The 21,667-nt window shown below is 41.7% G+C and overlaps 1 protein-coding gene across 1 annotated transcript; it reads right to left on the reverse strand.

The window, feature by feature from the left end:
* Window positions 1–3,436: 3,436 nt before the first annotated feature.
* On the reverse strand, window positions 3,437–21,345 carry nfil3-2 (nuclear factor, interleukin 3 regulated, member 2). Its single transcript, XM_028599741.1, has 2 exons — window positions 21,047–21,345; window positions 3,437–7,098 (listed from the first exon to the last, which is right to left on the reverse strand). The coding sequence occupies exon 2, from the start codon at window positions 6,645–6,647 to the stop codon at window positions 4,851–4,853; it is 1,797 nt and encodes a 598-aa protein (XP_028455542.1). The 5' UTR covers window positions 6,648–7,098; window positions 21,047–21,345; the 3' UTR covers window positions 3,437–4,850.
* Window positions 21,346–21,667: the final 322 nt, after the last annotated feature.

The following is a 21,667-nucleotide window of genomic DNA, read 5'->3' on the forward strand; positions in this document are numbered from 1 at the left end:
GAGTCTTTGTAATGCTCCATTGCCCTAATGTATTTTGTCTGTTTACTGATGGTGATTCATTTTCTTATGTCAGCCAGTGAGTCATGTGTTACCTAACTGGCGCTCCTGGCTACAGTTGATAGTACATAACAGTTGATAAGAGGACGAGTCAGTCTGTTTGTTTGTGCTCCTCTACAGACTGCGATTGCTATGTTGACAGACATTGCTCTTTTATAGCCTGACAAGCCAGCCCCAACATCCAGATGTTGGGTCTGGGAACTCTCCATTGGTCATGGCTCAATCCAAGGGGCGGGATAAACGGTTGTCTTTCAAATTCCCTCTGCATGCAATAGGATAGCGCTCCAACCAATCAGAGCAACACTAGGTGATAGATTAAACTTTAAACTCCGAACACAACTTCCTTTTTTTAAGAATGACTTCAGAGCCGTTCTTTGTTCTTTTCTCAAAGAAAAGCTGAACTCCAAGTCTTCCAGAAGACCTCTGTTCACCAGCAGCAGCAGCAGCCATAAGCCCCACCCACAGACTCTATACACAATGTGATTGGCCCGACTAGAATTTGTTTTTTCCAGTTCGCAAGCCAATGGAGAGTTGCTACAGCCCCCCCGGCTGCAAATTAATTTTTCTGCCGCTAGGGTGCATCTACATTTCTAGACTAGCTCTTTTAGGCACTCGGGTCAAACTTGACCCATTTTCAAAATGTTTCTATATCACAAATTTGGGTTTTCTTTCAAACAAATTGGCAAAAAAAAAATAACGTGGATGCTTCACTACAACGCTCATCACAACTTAAATAAATAATCAGTTCACTACTTTCATTGAATTAAGTAAACCTACTCATTGCTGCTTTGCAGGTTGTCTTTGCAAGTCAGTTGATAATTCAATTATAAGTGTAAAATTGTTTGTAAAATTGTTTGTAAAACAGGTGCCATTGTGCTTAACCACACAAACACTGGTGAAAGAATGGAGTAAAGCAGGCTGTTTTTAATCATATGTTGATAGGGTCAACATTTGTTTTTATTTTGTATTTTTTTTCGACTTTTGAAATGCTCCCCTCTTCCACAATGAACATTAGTGTCTTTACATACATATTCATGTCAAAAGGAAGCGATGGTAATGACCAACCAGACCAACTACCACCCGTCTCTAAACACCACACTATCTTTGCCTGTTTTTTTTTTTTCTTAAAACCATCAGCAAAAACCCACAAACGTTACTGATTAATTAATACACACTGAAAAAAGAGCCGAGGGGAAGGAGGAATGAGGCAAATACATGTCATCACAGTCAATAGGATAAAAAGACACGGCATCGAGAAAACAGAACAACATCTTGACGAAGAACAGGATATAAAACCAATGAAATTAAACATTACAGTGTTGCTCGAGGGTGTGGGGGAACTTTACATTTATACACAAGCACCAAAAAAGCCAAACGTGATACATAGACTAAACTAGGATCCAGTGCAGGCAATTCCTCACCGCCCAGAAGCAGAACTGCCACGAGAAAGGGATAAAAAAAATGAATTAACTAATTGAAATTAATAATGGAGGCACATGGGAGACAAGGGAGGTCATTTATTAGGGCTGGGTATTGCCACTGAATCGATTCGATTCCAATTCACAAGGTCCCCATTTGATTAGATTTTCGATCCTATATCGATTTGATCAGAGAGATTTCACTTACAATACCCATTTATCTTTGATTTGAAAGACCCTCTTACCTACTGCATTAGTCAGAATATCAGCGCTAAGTGCTATCTTCAGTGCAAAGACGGTAAATCCTAAAGCGAGACATTTGTGTCTAACTTTGGAGCATTATTTTTTAATTCAACTCAGTTTATTTAAGAAAGGGGACTGTGCAAATTAATAAAATGTATGTTTATACATGGGTTAAAAATGCCAGAATTAGCCAAAAGGCTATTTGTAATTTGTAGTCCCCTGGCCTCGATGTTAAAAAAGGCTTCTTCTTTTTATTTAGCATGACATGGATTCCTTAGATTGTCTACTTTCATTTAAATACCAAAGTCTTCATTCTAGTTTTAAAAAGGAGCGTCTTTAAGGATCCTTCTCTGGTTTTTTTTAATCGATACCGCTTCATTCAAATGGAGATCGATTTGAATTGGAAAATAGATTTTTTATAAACCCAACCCTATTATTTATGTTGTTAATTGAAGCTCAGGATTCATTGCTGGTGGGGAATTTTAAAGTGTGCACTAATTGGAGGATTTGAGGATATTGTGTTTTATTGCACAATATCTCAATTATCTGGGAGCCAGTATAACCCCAAAGGGCCATGCTTGGTCACACTACAAAACCTCAGATCTCAGTGCACTGTAGTGTTTTTATTACATGAATGATGTGACTTAACTCCTCCTGCATTTACCCCCCACAAAACCTCCATTACAGTTCAAACTCAAGACTGCAGTTTGTATCTAAAAAGGTCTGTACACATTCTCTGTCTATGTTCCTGTGGGCTTTTCTACAGTGATGGGTCGTGTGGAGAAAAAGGGAAATAAATACATTGGGCCAGTGAATGGTAACAACAACAAGATAGGGTTGATAAAGCTCAAATAAACTCAAGGCTTATTGCCTGCAGCTGGTGAATTCCACCGATTATTTAAAGGCTGGTTAAAGGTTAAGAAGTCCAAAACATTTTTAATGAGGAAACAACGTGTTCTCCATTCAGTGCTGTTGGCGCTCCAAAGTGGACGGCCATTTCTGTGTAAACAGAGCATTAACAAATGATTAATGCTAAAACTTAACAATCAAGAGAGAGGAATTTTAATTTGAATGGGTCCTGTAGCAACAGTGGACAACGCGGCTGTGCAAACCCGTTCTCACTCCCAACTCGTCAAAAACTTGGTAGACGCTTGGTCAGCGTCTGATATCGACGCAAAGGCACCCTTTAGCGTCTGTATGGGACGAACCGGACCGTGGCGCTGTAACATGACGCAGTATGTAGAGCGACAGTGGTGGCGAGTAGTATGCAAGACCGAAATCCGTGTAAAGAGGCAGGTTGGGGTGGTGGATTAGTCGAACAACGAGCAGGAGATGCAGCAGTTTGAGGGCTAGTTTGAAGCTGATGCTTAATCTCAGACCAGTCCTTCGCGTTTCGACAGCCAAAGAACCGGCTTTCGGCCAGAAAAACTGGTTCCAGAGCAGCACCTACACCTATAGAACCAAGAACCAGAGCTTTAGTTTTCTGCTCTGTGTGCGCAAATGTGGTCCTGTGAGCATGGTGATGTGACGAGCAGAAGCTCAACCCTCTGGCGTGTTATCTGGACGCATTATGAGCTATCTGCATGGATGTCTATGCTGTATACAGCGGACGCCAGTCTGCAATGTCACAGCGTAAACATACATGCCACTTTCTAAAGCCACGTGGTGTGTTATAGCGAGGCTACGGTTGGGTTTAGCATTGATAAACACGCTAAAAAGGGAGTATGCGTCTTGATAACACGCCAATAATGGCATCCGAATTGTCGTGTCATACATACACCACTTCAAGAGATCAGTCTGGAGATGCTTAAGGAGACTTTTTGCATCAGTAACTAACACCAAAGGCCCGTGCCCATGTGTTGGTTTCTTTGGCGCGCTGGGAGTGAGACTGTATTGGCTGTACAGTAATTATGATTCATAATAGGATGGTCACTTTCCAAAAACCCTCTTTTACCGTTGTAGGTTTGTCACATTTTTGTTGAATTTGTATTCAAATTTCTTTGTAAAATATATATTTATAATAGATACATATATTCATATATCACAGTAATATACAAACCAAGTGCTTAAAAAATAAAGGTGATGGCAATCTTTTGTGAAACAATGGAGATGGTTGGGGAGAGGATGGGTCCGTAGAGGTAGGGTCTGGGAAGAGGTATGGAACTTGATATTTGTAGTGTTGGTGCTTCTTTGGTCGAGGAAAGGTCCCCAGAGAACATTTGCATTCGATTTTAATTAAGGCAGATAGCCATACATGTGTATGTTTGTCTACAGTCAGATATGTACCAATTTTATAGTACTGATAAAGCTCAAAACTTTTCCTTTTCCTACATTCGTGTTTGTACTGTAAGTGATCTAAATGTTGTATTGTTGACAAAAGTAGAAAAGCAGGTAGTTCCATTCCTCCTCTCATCACATAAACAAAAGTGCTTCTGTAAGTATGGAGAGGTTGTAAGAAATGACAAATCTGTACAATATATACAAATATGATACAGCCCTACAAGATGTCCAGCCTTTTTTGGTGACACTGGGGATTTGATAGGGGGAGTACAAAAGCCCAGCTTCCTGTCCAGAGGGCTCAAGTAGAGGATTTGATCCTAGGGCAAAGGCATGATGGCAGGGTAGTTCTCAGAGGAGAAATTATGTCTTTTGTTGTGACAAGTTCTGAAGCCAAGTTCAGACCAAAGATTTGCGACGAGGCAAAACCGTTTAGGAACGTTGCGGGCAAAAGTTACAGCGGTTTGAACCGGAGAGGCTGGTTTCAGAACGTAAGAGACGTCACCTGTTTAACCAGCCAATAGAAAAGTCAGCAGTTTGTAAAGTCAGCTACATACTATAAAAATAAAATGAGCCATATGTGGTCGAGCACTAGGAATTCAACTGTATCTCACACTCACTTTCAGTTGAAAATGCTACAAATTATATTCAGGGAAAAAAAACTGAAAGTCTGAAGTTATAATGGATGTACAGAGAGAGATGTTGCTATATGCAGATGATGCACCGCTTGTGTCGTCTCATTGGTGTAAACTGGCAAGTTTCAGAAAGTTGCATACCGGCGCATTGCAAGAATTTGCAAGTTTCAACTTGTCTCGTCTTCAAATCTTTGGTCTAAACTGGGCATGTAAACGTCACCTAATCTTGCCTCTTGTTTCGTCGTCCATCTGTCTCCTTTTTCCCACTCTCCTTCCTGCCCTCCTCCCATGATGAAGCTGCCTGTCCACAGCCTCCAGCCTGGCTCTCTCGCATAACGTTCTGCTGTGGTATGAGCGACAAGTAAGGGTGCTGGGGCAGGGGAGGTGGCGTGGCAGAGGGAGGGCTTGTGGGGGATTCCTGGCCCGAGCAGTTGCTGCTGCCGCTGCTCCCGGTGCTCATGGCCCGGTGTTTGAGTCTGAGTTTGTGGGGCAAGGCTGTGCCCTTCACCTCCCCCTGGGGATCCCGGCCCGGGGCCTGAGAGCATCCCTGGTAGGATGGAAGAGGCGAAGCAGGGTGGTGTAAGCTGGCATGATGCTGATTGTGGTAGCTGCCCATATCTGAGCAAGATGATGAGGGGGACTCTTCATCATCTGTGGAGGCCTCTTTGTCAGAGCTGCGGGGATCCCCGTCAATGGATGACGTGTCCTTGCTGGAAGAGCCTCGGTAGTAAGTCTCATTGCCGTGCTGCCCCTCGTAGGTAAGCACAGGTGGCTCTTCATCTTGGGCACTGAGGTATGAATGATGAGGCTGCTGCAGATGATGGTACAGGTGTGAGTGATTGACCCCGTCGTCTTGTTTGTGGAGGAACTCTGCAGATGAATCTCTCTCCTGCTGCTGTGCAAGTTGGCAACCTCGGTACACCTGTCGGCTTTCTGAGAGCTCATACGGAGGCGAGTCTAACGTCTTCTTCTCCAGTTGCTTTGTCACCTCAGCCAGTGTCTCTGTGGAGCTCTCTGTAGGAGACTGGCTGCTGCCGCTGCTCTGCTTCTGGGCTGCTTGCAGATCGATTTCCTGGTGCCTCGTCAGTGCATCCACAGGACAGGAGGCAGTGCTGGAGCCATACAGAATGACGCTCCTCTGGGCAGCAGGTTGGTGAGGTGCCGGCTGGCTGACAGTGTTAACAGGCTCCTGATGGAGCTGTTGTTGTTGTTGGTGCTGCCGTTGGCTGTGATAAGCAGGCTCCATCTCCTGAGAATGCTGCTGGATCTGGTGGTGAGTAGGCACAGACGCCAGACCACGGTGGATGTTGAACATGATCTGCGTGGTGGTGCTGTTTGCAATGTCCATCTCTAACCTGTCACCTTCCTGTTTGATCTTGAAAGGGATCGGCTCAGGGCTGTCCCTGGAGGAGCCGTCGGACATGTCGGAGAGGGAGCCATGCGGTGAGTATTTCACCAGCTGCCTGTGGCCCTCGCTGCGTCCACACTGCTCTGTTTCTGAGGAATCAGAGTTCATCATCACCTGAGAACCGCTAGAGTAACCGCTGGAGTAGTACTGCGTAGAAGAAGAAGGGGATGAGGACGAGCCTCCATTTCCCGCGTTGCTTCCACTGATCTGCTGGCTCTTTTCGATGTAGGAAGCGGTGTTTATGAGGCCGAAACGCAGCTTCAGCTGCAGCAGCTCTGTCTTGAGCCTCACGTTCTCGTCGTTCAGTGCAATGACACGGTTCTCCAAGACCATATCGTTGAGACGTCGCTTCTCTCGAGAGCGCTTGGCAGCCTCGTTGTTTTTGCGGCGTTTTTCCCAATAGCAGGCGTCCTTCTTTTCATCCGAAATGAACTCGCGCTTTCGCCTGCAGCTCATACTGGGTTTGCCCTTGGCGAGGCATCCCACGCGAGCTGGACTCCCTTCGGCAGAAGGAAGAGACTCTTCATAACTGCTGAAGTTTTCAACACAGTTAGGGTTATCCCCTGAGTTTTTGTTTAATGTCTTGAGAGCTGAAGTCAGATTTTCCATATTTGTCTAGTGGCAGCCAGTTTGAAATGTTTTTTTTGGGGGAGATAAAACCAGGTCAGAGGTGAAAGGAGAGGATGGGATGGTGACAAAAAACAACTTTGAAGGTTCTTTGTCTGTTTATCGCAGGTTTATGACAGGAGGGGACTCAAGTGTCCAAATAATCCAGAAAGATAAAGAACAGCTGGAGCTCAGCATTAGAAACCCTCATTTATCCACTTGTTTTTTTAGTTTTTTGGTTCAGTGTCCAGACCGTTAGAAGCTCAGTCTCAGTCTTTTCCTCTCGCTTTTCTGTTGTTGGATGTTGAAGCTTCGCTGGCGGAGAAGTGCCCTAGATCTCCATGCAAACTGCAGGATGTAGGTCAGCCCGTCTACCTCAGCGTGTCAGTCTCTTGGGGAGCTTCGCTCTCGCTCCGTCTGTCTGCCTCTCTTCGGTTGACTGCGAGATGAAACGCTGCACAGATAAAAACAGAAACAGATATGTTAATCCACGTGGACTGCTTGTGCTCCACTGTGCATTCTCATGGCAGACTCAAACATTTATTTTAAGGCATTATTTTGTCATTTCTCCTAATGTTGTGATTCTTTTAAGCATGCATAGTGCCCGAAGGCACATTTCTACATCCAAACAGCTTTCCTTTTCTCTTTTGACATGTCTGGCTTTAAGTGACAGTGTAGCCCCTGGCGACTAATGAATGGTGGCTAGACCTCACCGTCTGACCTATTTATCCGCTATTGATCTGCTCTGTCTGCAGCCTGTGACCCCTGACCCTCATCCTGGCGTTTTGATGTTGTCTTTTGTGATGCAATGAGGGCATCGAGTTCATTGCTGATGGTCCTGTTTTCATCTCGTCACCCGGTAGTTATAATGTTTTAAACACGCAGTTGAAATCAAATGTAAGAGACTGGTAATTCGAAATGGCTTTTATGGCAACTGAGGGAAGTGCACACATGAAATTAATAATGTAACGCTGCAGACATTGCATCAGTCTGACACATGCTGAGAGCACAAAACTTGGCTGTTTATAGGGTAACTTTTTACTTAACATTTTCTCATGTTTTTGTGTCTAAGTCACTCATAGGAACAACTGTATTCCTTATTATTCTAAGTGTCTGACAACATTATGGAAAGGATCCCTACAGAGATAGACCTTTTAGTTAAAGGGTAAGATCCTTTTAGTTTAACATAAAACAGCCCCGAAATCACCATCACCAAACTACACCAGACTCCATGTAAATAATCAGGACTTTTAGCGTGTATAGAGCCAGCATATTTCCACCAGACTCCATGTAAATAATCAGGACTTTTAGTGTGTATAGAGCCAGCATATCTCCACCAGACTCCATGTAAATAATCAGGACTTTTAGTGTGTATAGAGCCAGCATATCTCCACATGTAAATGGGTGAATTAAGGGTTTATTTCAACCAAACCAGAGTGGTGATTGTTGGAGCAGTGGAAAGATGAACCAAGATGGCTTTTGAGAGTTTTATTTAGTTTCTGTCCACTTTGAATGAAGTGTGTTTTACGATGATAAAAATCCTGATTATTTACATGGAGTCTGGTGGAGTTTGGTGATGGTGATTTGGGGACTCTTTAACTAAAAGGTCTATCTCTGTAGGGATGCTTTCCATAATGTTGTCAGACAGCGTTCTCACTCAATAGTGGATCAATTTCAAAGGCTTTTGTTCACATTAGTCACTTAGACACCAATGCATGGGAAAATAGGGTCCACCCGCCTCAAGATAAACCTTTAATGATTAGCTCTTTTTGTGTGCGTGCATGAGTGCTTGAGTCAGATTCAAGGCTGGTGGTGTTCCCTGGATCCATTTTAAAACATTTCACACAGAAAAAGAAACCCCTACATGAGACTGATACATTAAATTATGCTTTTCAAACTGACGAACATTATTCCCCCCCCAATGCATTCATCTGCAGAGGAATGTGGCAGCATTCTTCGCCAAAATAACTCAATGCCAAATCAATGCAGCCTGATGCAGATAAAGGCAGACAAAGGCAGCAGCCAGCGCGGGTCAAGGATAAAGAGGCTGGGGAGATATGGAGGTGTGGGGGCAACTGGGAGGGGCAAAGATAAATATAGGGCAAGGGCTGCTGGAGAGAAGAGAGGCGAGACACTGGCTGGAATAACACAGCACGTTACCATTTAAAACATGAGGGTAGTTGTGTGTGTGTGTGTGTGTGTGTGTGTGTGTGTGTGTGTGTCTGTGTATGTGTGTATGTACTATATATGCATGTATGTGTGTATGTGTATATGTATGTGTGTATGTACTATATATGCACGTACATGTATGTGTGTATGTGTATGTGTGTATGTACTATATATGCATGTACATGTATATGTATGTGTGTATGCACTATATATGCATGTACATGTATATGTATGAGTGTATGTACTATATATGCATGTACATGTATGTGTGAATGTGTATATGTATGTGTGTATGTACTATATATGCATGTATGTGTGTATTGTGTATATGTATGTGTGTATGTACTATATATATGCATGTATGTGTATGTGTATATGTATGTGTATGTACTATATATGCATGTATGTGTATGTGTGTATGTGTATATGTGTGTGTGTATGTACTATATATATGCATGTACATTTATGTGTGTATGTGTATATGTATGTGTGTATGTACTATATATATGCATGTACATTTATGTGTGAATGTGTATATGTATGTGTGTATGTACTATATATGCATGTATGTGTGTATGTGTATGTGTGTATGTACTATATACAGTACAGGCCACAAGTTTGGACACACCTTCTCATTCAATGCATTTCCTTTTTATTTTCATGACTATTTACATTGTAGATTCTCACTGAAGGCATCAAAACTATGAATGAACACATATGGAATTATGTACTTAACAAAAAAGTGTGAAATAACTGAAAACATGTCTTATATTTTAGATTCTTCAAAGTAGCCACCCTTTGCTTTTTTTGATAACTCTGCAAACCCTTGGTGTTCTCTCAATGAGCTTCATGAGGTAGTCACCTGAAATGGTTTTACCTTCACAGGTGTGCCTTGTCAGGGTTCATTAGTGGAATTATTTCCCTTTTTAATAAAAAAGCAAAGGGTGGCTACTTTGAAGAATCTAAAATATAAGACATGTTTTCAGTTATTTCACACTTTTTTGTTAAGTACATAATTCCATATGTGTTCATTCATAGTTTTGATGCCTTCAGTGAGAATCTACAATGTAAATAGTCATGAAAATAAAGAAACACATTGAATGAGAAGGTGGGTCCAAACTTTTGGCCTGAACTGTATATGCATGTATGTGTATGTGTATGTATATGTACTATATATGCATGTACATGTATATGTATGTGTCTATGTACTATATATGCATGTACATATATGTGTGTATATGTATGTGTGTATGTACTATATATGCATGTACATGTATATGTATGTGTGTATGTACTATATATGCATGTATGTGTGTATTGTGTATATGTATGTGTGTATGTGCTATATATATGCATGTATGTGTATGTGTGAATGTGTATATTTATGTGTATGTACTATATATGCATGTATGTGTGTACGTGTATATGTATGTGTGTATGTACTATATATGCATGTCAATGTATTTGTGTATGTTTGTTTGTATTGTTTACATGTTTTTTGTATTTGACTTCATTGTTCTTGACATTTATCTTCTGATTAATGATCGTAAATCATTTCAGTTTGATTTTATTTTGTTATAAACAGACCCAAACTGAATCTGCAGATTATTTTCGGACAGTTTTTCAGTTTTGGGGGGTTGTTGTGCGGACTTCTGTGCCGCTGATTTAGCGCGTGTCTATAACGTATCGCGACTGAAAACAGGAGAATGAATGTCCGTCAGCTCCAAAGGGGGTTCCCTTCGCTTCAGAACTCGTAGCTCCTATGGCGCCTTTTTGATGCTACCAAGCCATCACCTCTTGTTAGCATCCCATTGACTCCCATTCATTCTGACGTCACTTTGACAGAGAATAACTTTACATCTGAAGCGTTTAAAGACTCTATTTCTCCGTTGTTTATTTCTAAAGTAACACGACAATGTATAAAAGGCTCCATTACCTTGTAGCTCACGTTATGGCTCCGTAGCAGACGCTTTTATAACAATAGGCTAACGATTGGTTCATAACCACGAGACTTACTGTCACACAGTAGAGGAATTACCGTATAGTACAGCAGAAGCTCACAGGCAGTTTGGACTTCCATTATCTGTTTAGGTTTAATTACTAATGTTAACTATCATGTTAGTGATCAGTAATTACTAATGTTAACTAGCATGTTAGTGATCAGTAATTACTAATGTTAACTAGCATGTTAGTGATCAGTAATTACTAATGTTAACTAGCATGTTAGTGATCAGTAATTACTAATGTTAACTAGCATGTTAGTGATCAGTAATTAGCCTGTGTCTATGTTATCTCCTTACATATACCTACACTCTCCGTCTCTGTAAGATTGGGAATGATTGAGATTTCTCTCTCACAGCTACCAGAAGACTTCACACTTTCAGACACGTTGCTCACGTCACATCTACGTCTTCAAGCTCAGTTGGAGGCTGTTCAGTAAAGCAAGTGATCACCGAAAAAATGCTTCTAATATCCTTCACTGGTCTCCATCCAGAGCAACTTGCTCTGTTGGTCCATCTTATATATGTCTATGGTCAGCTCCCATGGTACCACGGAAACTGTTGACATGAGATGGCGCTGGGCCAGCGGGTCAAACGTTTCAGACATTACTGGAAGCCGTAATCTCGTTAATTAATAATCACAGGGCACGTTCATCCAGGAGTAATAGTTAGGTCACACGTGTAACCTGTAGTTACTGTGCTTCCGCTTGACAAAATAACAAAACAAAGTGACTCACTCTGCGCTCCGATAACTACCAGCCTGCACGGCAAAGTTCAGTTCAGGACACTTTACAGATTAGAGCACTGACTGAAAAATATTCCTTTATTTCTATAAAGTGTGCAATACTCAATTCTATCAAATCCCAATACTTCTAGAATGGCAATGAATGGAAATCGCCAGTGCTTTAGTCTAATGTATTGTAGTGGGTATACTATACTGTATATATATATATATATATATATATATATATATATATATATATATATACAGTACAGGTCAAATGTTTGGACACACCTTCTCATTCAATGCGTTTCCTTTTTATTTTCATGACTATTTACATTGTAGATTCTCACTGAAGGCATCAAAACTATGAATGAACACATATGGAATTATGTACTTAACAAAAAAGTGTGAAATAACTGAAAACATGTCTTATATTTTAGATTCTTCAAAGTAGCCACCCTTTGCTTTTTTTGATAACTCTGCAAACCCTTGGTGTTCTCTCAATGAGCTTCATGAGGTAGTCACCTGAAATGGTTTTACCTTCACAGGTGTGCTTTGTCAGGGTTAATTAGTGGAATTATTTCCCTTATTAATAAAAAAGCAAAGGGTGGCTACTTTGAAGAATCTAAAATATAAGTTTGTATGTTTTCAGTTATTTCACACTTTTTTTCTCCCGCTGCTTGACTTAGCAATTTACCGTAGTGAGCCTTTGACATTTGACATGTGGCTGTTTGACACGATAGAGACACAGAATAATATATTTTTTTAAGCGTGCCCCACTGACCCAGAAACTGGGGAGCGACTCGACTCTGTAAACACGAGTGTAGCTGAGGATGTAGGTCAGCCGTGCAGCTGCTGTGCAGAGAGCTGAAGCGCCAACGAGAGACGAGCAGGGAGAGATTTAAATAAGATTTTTTTTTAAAAAGAGACGGGGAGACCACAAAAAAAAGACCAAAGAGGTGCTGAGGAATTTAGATAACGGTGTAAATATAGACAAAGGTGAGAGTGTGCAGAGCGGAGACAAAGAAAGGCAATCAATGAGAGAGAGTTGGAACAAAGACAGAGATGGAGGGATGTAGGAATGGAGAGGTTGGGAGGGAGGGGAGGGAGATGGGGAAGGAGGGGAAGGACCAGAGGCGATTGCGACACAATGTTGGTATTGCATCAATGGAAGGAATGTGTTGCCCATAGCAACAAAAAGGGAGCAAAACAGAGAAAGGGGCAGCCAATCAGAGTCTTTCTCTGCCTATCCTCTGAGCCAGCGGAGTCACGAGGTCCAGAGGCAGAGAGCGAGAAAACAAAAGAGGACGATTGACGTCAACGAGCGTGTCATCCCTCTCCTACACTCAGGATGAGCAAGAACGTGCAGCTGCCATTATTTTTATTATTTTCAAAATTGTTATTATTTTCAATTTTTTTGTTATTTTCAAAAATTGTATTATTTTCTAAATTTTCAAAATTGTTATTATTTTCATTAGTTTTATAATGTTTATAATTTTATTATTTTCATAATTTTTGTTGTTTTCAAAATTTTCAAAATGTTTATTTTTATTATTGTCTACATTTTCTAAATTGTTATTATTTTCCTTAGTTTTATAATTTTCATAATTTTTATTATTTTCATTATTTTTTATTATTTTCATAATTTTTTATTATTTTCATAATTTTTTATTATTTTCATAATTTTTATGGAGTATACCCTCTAGGGAAGGATACCGTTACGTAGCGATGATCGTAGCACCTTTCACAGATAAAAATCACAAAGTGCTTCACAATAAAATGCAATGCAACACAAGAAGTCACAATACAAATGCAATGCAAATTGAAATGCAAATAGAAAACCTAACAAACAACCATTAAAAACCCCCTTGACTAAGTAAAAGCCTGCTTGAACAGCAGAGTCTTCAGCTGCTTTTTAAAAGATTCGACAGAATCCACACAGCGCAGCGAGAGAGGCAGGTCATCCCACAGCCTAGGAGCCCCTGCTGGGAATGACCGATCCCCTCTAGTTTTAAAATTAGTGCGTGGGAAGCACACACTTACGTTCATAAATCCACCAAATGCAAATCACTAAAGTAGCTAGATATATGAAACAAAAGCAAATGTAAAGTCCACTCTCCCAGTGTTTCTGTAAGCCTGCTCCTGAAGCTATAGGCTACTGCTGCTTGGGATGACACTGCAGCCAACGTTAACGTTACAGAAACTACAGGAAATGAGCCAGATGAGGCTGATGCTGCATGCAGTAACGTTACAAAAAAGAACCCTATAGGGTTATCGCTCTGGGACGGGCCAGTCTAATGCTGGGAGGGAATTAATGACAATATACTAACTACAAAATACTAGACTACCCCCACTGGTTGTTGAGCTCCACTGAAGTCATTCTTAAAAAAGGAAGTGGTCAGATGGTCAGGCTACAATTTTATAGCATTTAAAAAAAAATGTTAATGGTAAATGTCTAAAAAAGTTTCAAAAACTTTGAAAAAGGCAACAAAAAGGTTTTTTTAAGGCAAAAACGCAACAAAAATGTCAGAAAAAGTGACAAAAAGTGCCAGGAAAAGCATAGAAAACAAACAGTTGCATGGGCGACAGGAAGACATCATAAGGGTTAATTTGCACGCATTAAATATCATTTTTCAAACTCAAATATAATCCATTGCACTGAAGTAAGCAAACAAAAAAAAAAAACCTGTCAGTGTGTCACAGCACACACTTCTCTTGACCTAGATTCCTCTTTCCAATTCATCATACCTTCTCCATGCCGAGGCACTTGTGGAATGATAGCACGGCGAAAGAATCCAAAGCTGCACGCGTTCACACGGCCACAGATGCTGCCAGAGGCTCAACTGCAAGGCCGCTGAGGAGTCTGGGAAAAAACAACTGGTGGGGTGAGTTCAAAAACCCCCCGCACGAGTTTCCTGTTTCAATCCAAACTCGTAAAATACGGAGATTTGGAACAAAGACTGGCTGTGGCTGTCAGCGTCTGAAGCGACAAAAAATAAAATGCAAAATATTACTGTATCTGAATTGTAATGCTTTGCTTTACTTTTGCGTTACTTTTGCGTTACTTTTGAGTTCCTTTTGAGTTACTTTTGAGTTCCTTTTGAGTTACTTTTGAGTTACTTTTGCGTTACTTTTGAGTTCCTTTTGAGTTCCTTTTGAGTTACTTTTGCGTTACTTTTGAGTTCCTTTTGAGTTACTTTTGAGTTCCTTTTGAGTTACTTTTGCGTTACTTTTGCGTATCTTTTGAGTTCCTTTTGAGTTACTTTTGAGTTACTTTTGAGTTACTTTTGAGTTCCTTTTGAGTTACTTTTGCGTTACTTTTGAGTTACTTTTGAGTTACTTTTGCGTTACTTTTGAATTCCTTTTGAGTTACTTTTGAGTTACTTTTGAGTTACTTTTGCGTTACTTTTGAGTTCCTTTTGAGTTACTTTTGCGTTACTTTTGAGTTCCTTTTGAGTTACTTTTGAGTTACTTTTGAGTTACTTTTGCGTTACTTTTGAGTTCCTTTTGAGTTACTTTTGCGTTACTTTTGAGCTCCTTTTGAGTTAGGCTAGTGTACCAGAGTCTGGTAGGATTAGGCTAATGTACCAGAATACACACAAACAAACCGAGAACTATATTCTCAGAAGACGAAGCTCTGCTACTTGGGCGGAGTGATATGCTCGCAGCAAGCCTGTCTGAGAATATAGTTCCCGGTTTGTTTACTGTTAGAAGATGGCTGTGTCTCATGTTACGTTGTTTTTTGTACACGCTGTGACTCTACAAATCACAACATGTAAATAGGAGCTTATTATTATTATTGGGAGCTGTAGGATTACTGGAACCAGTTACCTGCAGGATCTGTGCTGGGCTAAGCTAATACTGGGGGGCGTCAGACAGCGTTACAGCACGCAGGGAGATGAGAAGGGTATGTATGGACTAGTCTAACTCTGGGGGTTACAGTGAATAAGATAAAGTCCCAATAAGAGATGAGAAGGGTATGTATGGACTAGTCTAACTCTGGGGGTTACAGTGAATAAGATAAAGTCCCAATAAGAGATGAGAAGGGTATGTATGGACTAGTCTAACTCTGGGGGGTTACAGTGAATAAGATAAAGTCCCAATAAGAGATGAGAAGGGTATGTATGGACTAGTCTAACTCTGGGGGGTTACAGTGAATAAGATAAAGTCCCGATAAGTCGGTGTGTTTCTTTAAATAAGAAAAGAAGAGAGGGCGGCAGCCCACAGAGAGGGGGGAATGATGAAACAGTTGTCTTCCCCCCTCTCCTCTGGGAAAGAAAGCAATGCATGGCACGCTGTGCAGGATTTCAGGGGGGTCATGGGTGGGGTCTGCTTGGATTCTAAGTCTGCGGGCTGACTTTATTCTCCCAAGAAAAAGAAAAAGCAGAAGCAGAAGGAGGAGGAGGAGGAGGAGGAGGAGGAAGAGGTTATATTAGGAAATCAGTCAGCATGCCAGAGAGGTGGAGTCCTATCCGAAGTAGATCCCTGTTCCACAAACACACGTCACCAGAGTGACTCGGTCCATGTGTTGGGCCAGTCACATGCGCTCCCCTGACCTACTAAATGCTGTAACTGGCCTTCTGGCCTGGCTCCAAACCACAGCTCTGCCCTCGCTTGGTATCGTCTTACGTGTGCCAGGAAACCACAGCCGCAAAGTAGGACAGGATGGAAACGGCTCCGTGCTGCGGCTGCCCTGCGCTCCCTTTGTTGTTTTTTTTTAATTTAGTAAAGCTGGACGGAGTTTCATCGAAGCTGAATCACCCCAGAACAGATGTGTGAGCAGTTTAGATCTGTGATGCAATAAGGCTTTAAGTCCCGGTGACCTGTTTTCAAAGGTTTTTTTTTTTTCTTATATCAGAAATATGGGTTTCTTTTAGGGCTGTGCAATTAATCTAAATGTTATCGTGATTATGATTTCGGCTCCCAATGATCACAAGAACAGAATAATCAAGAAAAACAATTATTTAGCTCATTACGTTTTGCAAGTAAACTCTTATTTTCTTTTTTGTTCTGAATGAAAAAATAAAGTTTCAATAGGACAAGTATTAAGGCAAAGTTCACAGTTGTATGTGTATTTTTACTGTTGATTTATTAAACTTTTTCTGCTGTTTTTTAAGTTCAATAATTGCAACACCTTTCCAGAAGTCAACGAGTAATCGTGTTGAATTATCGTGATTTCAATATTGACCAAAATAATCGTGATTATATGTTTTCCCATAATCGAGCAGCCCTGGTTTCTTTATTTAAAGTTTCGGTATTTTAAACAAACTGTAGTCAAGTCACGGTTACTCCAAATATTTAATTTCGGACAACCTCAGACTTTTGAGTTTGCGAGCTCATAACATGAGGCATGTTTTTTCTTACTTATTGGGTTGCACGGAGCTTTTGTCTTCTATTTCTGCACGCCTGCCTCGTTTCTTTGATATGGCTGAGTGAGGAATTATTTTGGTGGGCTTTTTGATTCTGTCTTTCTCAGCAGTCAGCAGCGGCGGCTGTGTGCCTCACCCCTCCCTCTCCCTCCCTCCCTCCCTCCCTCCCGCAGGACTAATGTGACCTACATTCAGCTGGCAGAGACCCAGTGTGTGTGCCGACCAATTGGCAGAGGCCGCTCCGCAGCAGATGAAGCGCAGGGCTGCAGAGCCACAGACACAGACTCTATGGGCTTCAGCCCGGTTGCATAATCTGCTCCCGCTCCCTCCCTCTCTCTGTACTTTGATCCATTTTATTATTTCATTCACTCATTATGCAACCTGCGTAACCTCGCCAATGTTCCCTTAAAACGTATACGTCTAGATGCCGGCACATGCACGGTTTAGATTGTGAAAACAAGTATCAGCAAGAGGAGAAGGAGAGTCCTGGACCAGCCAGTACTGGGCTTGTTCACTGCGCTATTACGTGATGAATCTGACATTTATTGAATCATGGGTATTTTCGTTAGGGCTGGGTCTTAACCCTTGCATCGCCCTCCTGGGTCCAAACTGAAAACCTTTCTCTGGCTCTCTTTTTTCCACACTTTTGGTGCTTTTGTGTTTTTCTGGTTCAAAATTTCAAAACTTTGTTTGATCTTTTTCTACACTTTTCTATTTTATTCCATTTTCTTTGTCACGTTTTTGGATTTATATTGAATTTATGTATTTGCCAATTTTGTATAAGTTTTTTGTGTCTTTTTTCCCAATTTTTTTGTCACTTTTTTCAACAAGTTTTTGTCACCTTTGGCGGTGTTTTTGATGACGTAAAAAAAAATGTTTTTGTAATTTTTTCCAACATTTGTCACTTTTTTCAACGTGTGACCCAAAGACAACGCTACCATGTATAAACACCAACTTATTACCACGACTTTTACAATTATTTTTGGATTTCATGATCAATAATAATCTTCATTGATAGGAAATGATATCTAATTCTTGAGTTAAAAAAGCTGAAATTATGAATTATTTAGACTAATATTAAAGGAAGGACAATCACGGAAGGGTGTGTGTGTCTGTGTGTGTGTGTCTGTGTGTATGTCTGTGTGTGTGTGTGTGTGTGTTTGTGTGTGTTTGTGTGTGTGTATATGTGTGTGTCTGTGTGTCTGTGTGTCTGTGTGTGTGTGTGTGTTTGTGTGTGTGTTTCTCTGTGTGTGTGTGTGTGTGTGTGTAATTACAGAAGGGTAAATGCTAACGTTTAGTGAGGAGACTGTTTCCAAACATTTAAAAAAAAAAATTTAAATGCTAAAAAATGCAGTTAAACACCCAAAAGTGACCTTTGAAGAGGCTTCGTTTTAAAGCTATAGAGTGAAGATTTTGGTATCATATAAAAGTAGACAATCTATAGAATTCGTCTCATGATAAAAACGCCCCAAAGTTCACTGAAATTCCGGCGAGGGAAAAACTGCCGTGGCCACTTTCCCAGAGGAATGGCTTCATGTTTACCGTCTCTGCACGACAGAAAGCACCTCTCTGTCTCTATGTAACAGCTTTGGGTTTAATTCTTCACTACAACATTATTATTTTTAATAATGCAGCAGGTTAGATGCTTCCTTGTGCAATTTACAGCATCAGTCCTCTGAGAATCTCTTTCATATCCCAGATAAATTGGTATTGTAACTGAAACATCCCTGATCGCATCAAATCAGAAATGTCAAACACTTAATTTGCTGCATTCTGGGGGATTTTTCTGCAACAATTTACGATGCAAATGGCTTTATTTATGTAAAGGAAATCATAATAGGTGGGGAGGGGTTGTGCACTGGCCAGTTTTAATTACTCCGGGGATTATACACCCCCCCCTGTAAATTAGGCCTATGGGCCTACATGCGATGCCTTCTAACGCTGGAGGAGAGGGACGGCCACGTGCTGCGTGAGCCACAAAGCCGGTGTGGAAAAATGGAAGTCAAGATGAGTTCTCTCTCTTTCTAGAAACGAAATGTAAAATATCCCATAAAGCATTGGCCATGTCTTCTTTGTCTCCTATGTCTCTACAAGTTCTGACATTTTAAGTCTTAGCTGGACTGCAGTTTTTAATAATTGGTCCAGTTCAATAAGATGCAGTGATGTAGCCTACAGCTGCAACTAACGACCATTAATCAGTGGATTATTTTCTGGATGAATGGATGAGTAGTTTGGTCTCTAAAATGTCAGAAAATGGGGAAAAATGTGGATCAGTGTTGCCCAAGATGACGTCCTTAAATGTCTCGTTTTGTCCCAAACTCAAAGATCTTCAGTTGACTGTCCCAGAGGAGAGAAGACACTAGAATATATTCACATTTAACAAAGCCTTTTTGTCATAAAAAAATGAATAATCAGCTGAATAGCTGCCGATTAATTTAAAAGTTGACAGCTAATTGATTAATCATTGCAGCCAGGTTTAATATATGTAGAAAACACTCACATAGCAGCACATAGTAACCCCCCATGCCTCCTTTGTTGCGCTGTCTGACAAATCGTCTTCATGCATATTTAATGGATCCTCAGTCATCCGAGGCGACTGCGAGAATCCATCTGAAATTCGCCCCAAAACACGCACGTCTCAACGCAACTATCTACGCATTGTGTTCTCTAAATATAGCCTCTACACCTCCGTTTGGCTGCGCTGCTCAGGAACACACGTCCGACCCACATCTGGTCCACATGTTTCGGATCCACGCCTGACCTGGCAGAGGCTGCAAAACACCGCTCTTCATCCGTTTCTATTTCTGGCCGTCCGAGCCGAGGTTGTAGGCACACAAAAACACCAAACTGAGTCAAGACTAAAAAACGTCCAGAACGTGCACGGTGTGCTGTGGATTGGGTTGCTCTCATAGGCGTAGCTTTGGGGGGTATACAACCCAAATAGAGGTAAAAGTATCTGTTCAGGGGGCTCAGAACAAGAACTGTGTCTACTCGTGCTATGCCAGCGGGTAAAAAAACACAACAGGAGCGAGAAAAATTAAAAATGTGATTTCCCTGGTAGGCTACTGGGATCTACGTTGCCTTGCATACAAGGGACCCCCCCAGTCCTCTCTGGCTTGGACCCCTAATGAATACTACCACTACTAATAATCCCCTTAACGTAGGCTATAAGTAGAGACATTTGCACCATTGCAATTGATGCAGAAAAGGCTCGTATTGTTGCATAAAAAATCCCCAGAATTCAGGGAATGGAAGTGTTTGAGGCTCACAATTTTAGACCCGAGTTATAATGTTGGAACCGAACCTCCGCCCCTTGGCTGCGCTGCTTCATTCAGACACGGCAAAGCCCACTAAAGAGTTAAAGGGCTGCACGAGCTGCACAGCCGCGTTAACCTTTACAAAGAAGAGCTGCTCCACGTGACGCAGGGAAGCGTGTCCACGGTGCCTGCCTGCCTGCATGGGCATTCCTCCAGTTGTCTGCATGATAACCCAAAGCGGATCGTTCATAAACAGACTTAACGGGTCACTTAAACCCCTCCACCCCGCCACAACAAGCCCTGAATATATCCGCATTATAACACAGCAGCGCGGATGGGTTGACCCTGCCTCATTACAGCTTCCAAAAAATGTCCACATTCGCCGGCGCGTTTCCACAAAAAAAAAACACCGCACCTTTTTCTGAAGGAATCCCAAAAACCTCTGGCTACACACACACACACACACACACACACACATAGTGCGTCTCACTATTTTTGTGAGGACCCCTCATTGACATAATGCATTCCCTAGCCACTTACCCTAACCTTAACCATCACAACTAAATGCCTAACCTTAAACCGTTTTAACCCTAACCCTAACCTTAACCTAATTCTATCCCTAATCCTACAACCAAGTCTTAACCCTCAAAACCTCTGGCTACACACACACACACACACACACACACACACTTACATATTCCCCGGCTGGGGGAGAAGGGGGGGGCACAGCCTCGCCTTGACATTGAGAAAACGCAACCAAGCCCCCAAACAAACAGTCCTGTTCTTGCGTAAAAAGCGGCGACGAATTCTTCACAGAAATGTTGCACCACAGCAGACATCATATAGGTTATATATGAATGTAATAACGCAGTTATTAACTTACCCTCTATTTGTCTAAAGAGAACAAAATCCACACACGACACAGATTCGGGTCCAACAATCCGCCTTGCGCATCGGCTGCTGCCGGTCCGTTCGGCTCCGGTCCTTCTCCAAACGGCTCTCCGGTTAGTGCGCGCACAGCACGGGCGAGCCAGGGAACACAGTGCGGCTTGTTTTCAGTGCGCTCCTCATGTTGTGTTTGCTCCAATTCCTCTCTCTCTCTCTCTTTCTCTGTCTCTCTCTCTTTCCTTCTCTCCCTCTCCCGGTCTCTCTCTCTCTCCCTGAGTCTCTAAATGTATGTTAGTAGGTCAGTTGTTGCATAACAGGACGCTCTGGGTGCTTGTCACGTTTTTTGTTTTTCTCTCCCTTGGCTCTGCCCCTCTCTCTCTCTCTCTCTCTCTCTCCCTCTGTCTCTCTCTCTCTCCTCCTCCTCTCTCTCTCTCTCTCTTTATATATCTCTCCTTCCTCTCCCTCTGTCTCTCTCTCACTTTATATATCTCTCCTTCCTCTCTCTCTCTCCCTCTCTTTCTCTCTGTCTCTCTCTCCCTCTCTCTCTCCCTCTCTTTCTCTCTGTCTCTGTCTCTCTCTCCCTCTCTCTCTCTCCCTGTCTCTCCTCTCTCTCTCT

This window comes from Perca flavescens, chromosome 15 (assembly GCF_004354835.1).
Source record: "Perca flavescens isolate YP-PL-M2 chromosome 15, PFLA_1.0, whole genome shotgun sequence".
In the NCBI taxonomy this organism is placed as follows: Eukaryota; Metazoa; Chordata; class Actinopteri; order Perciformes; family Percidae; genus Perca; species Perca flavescens.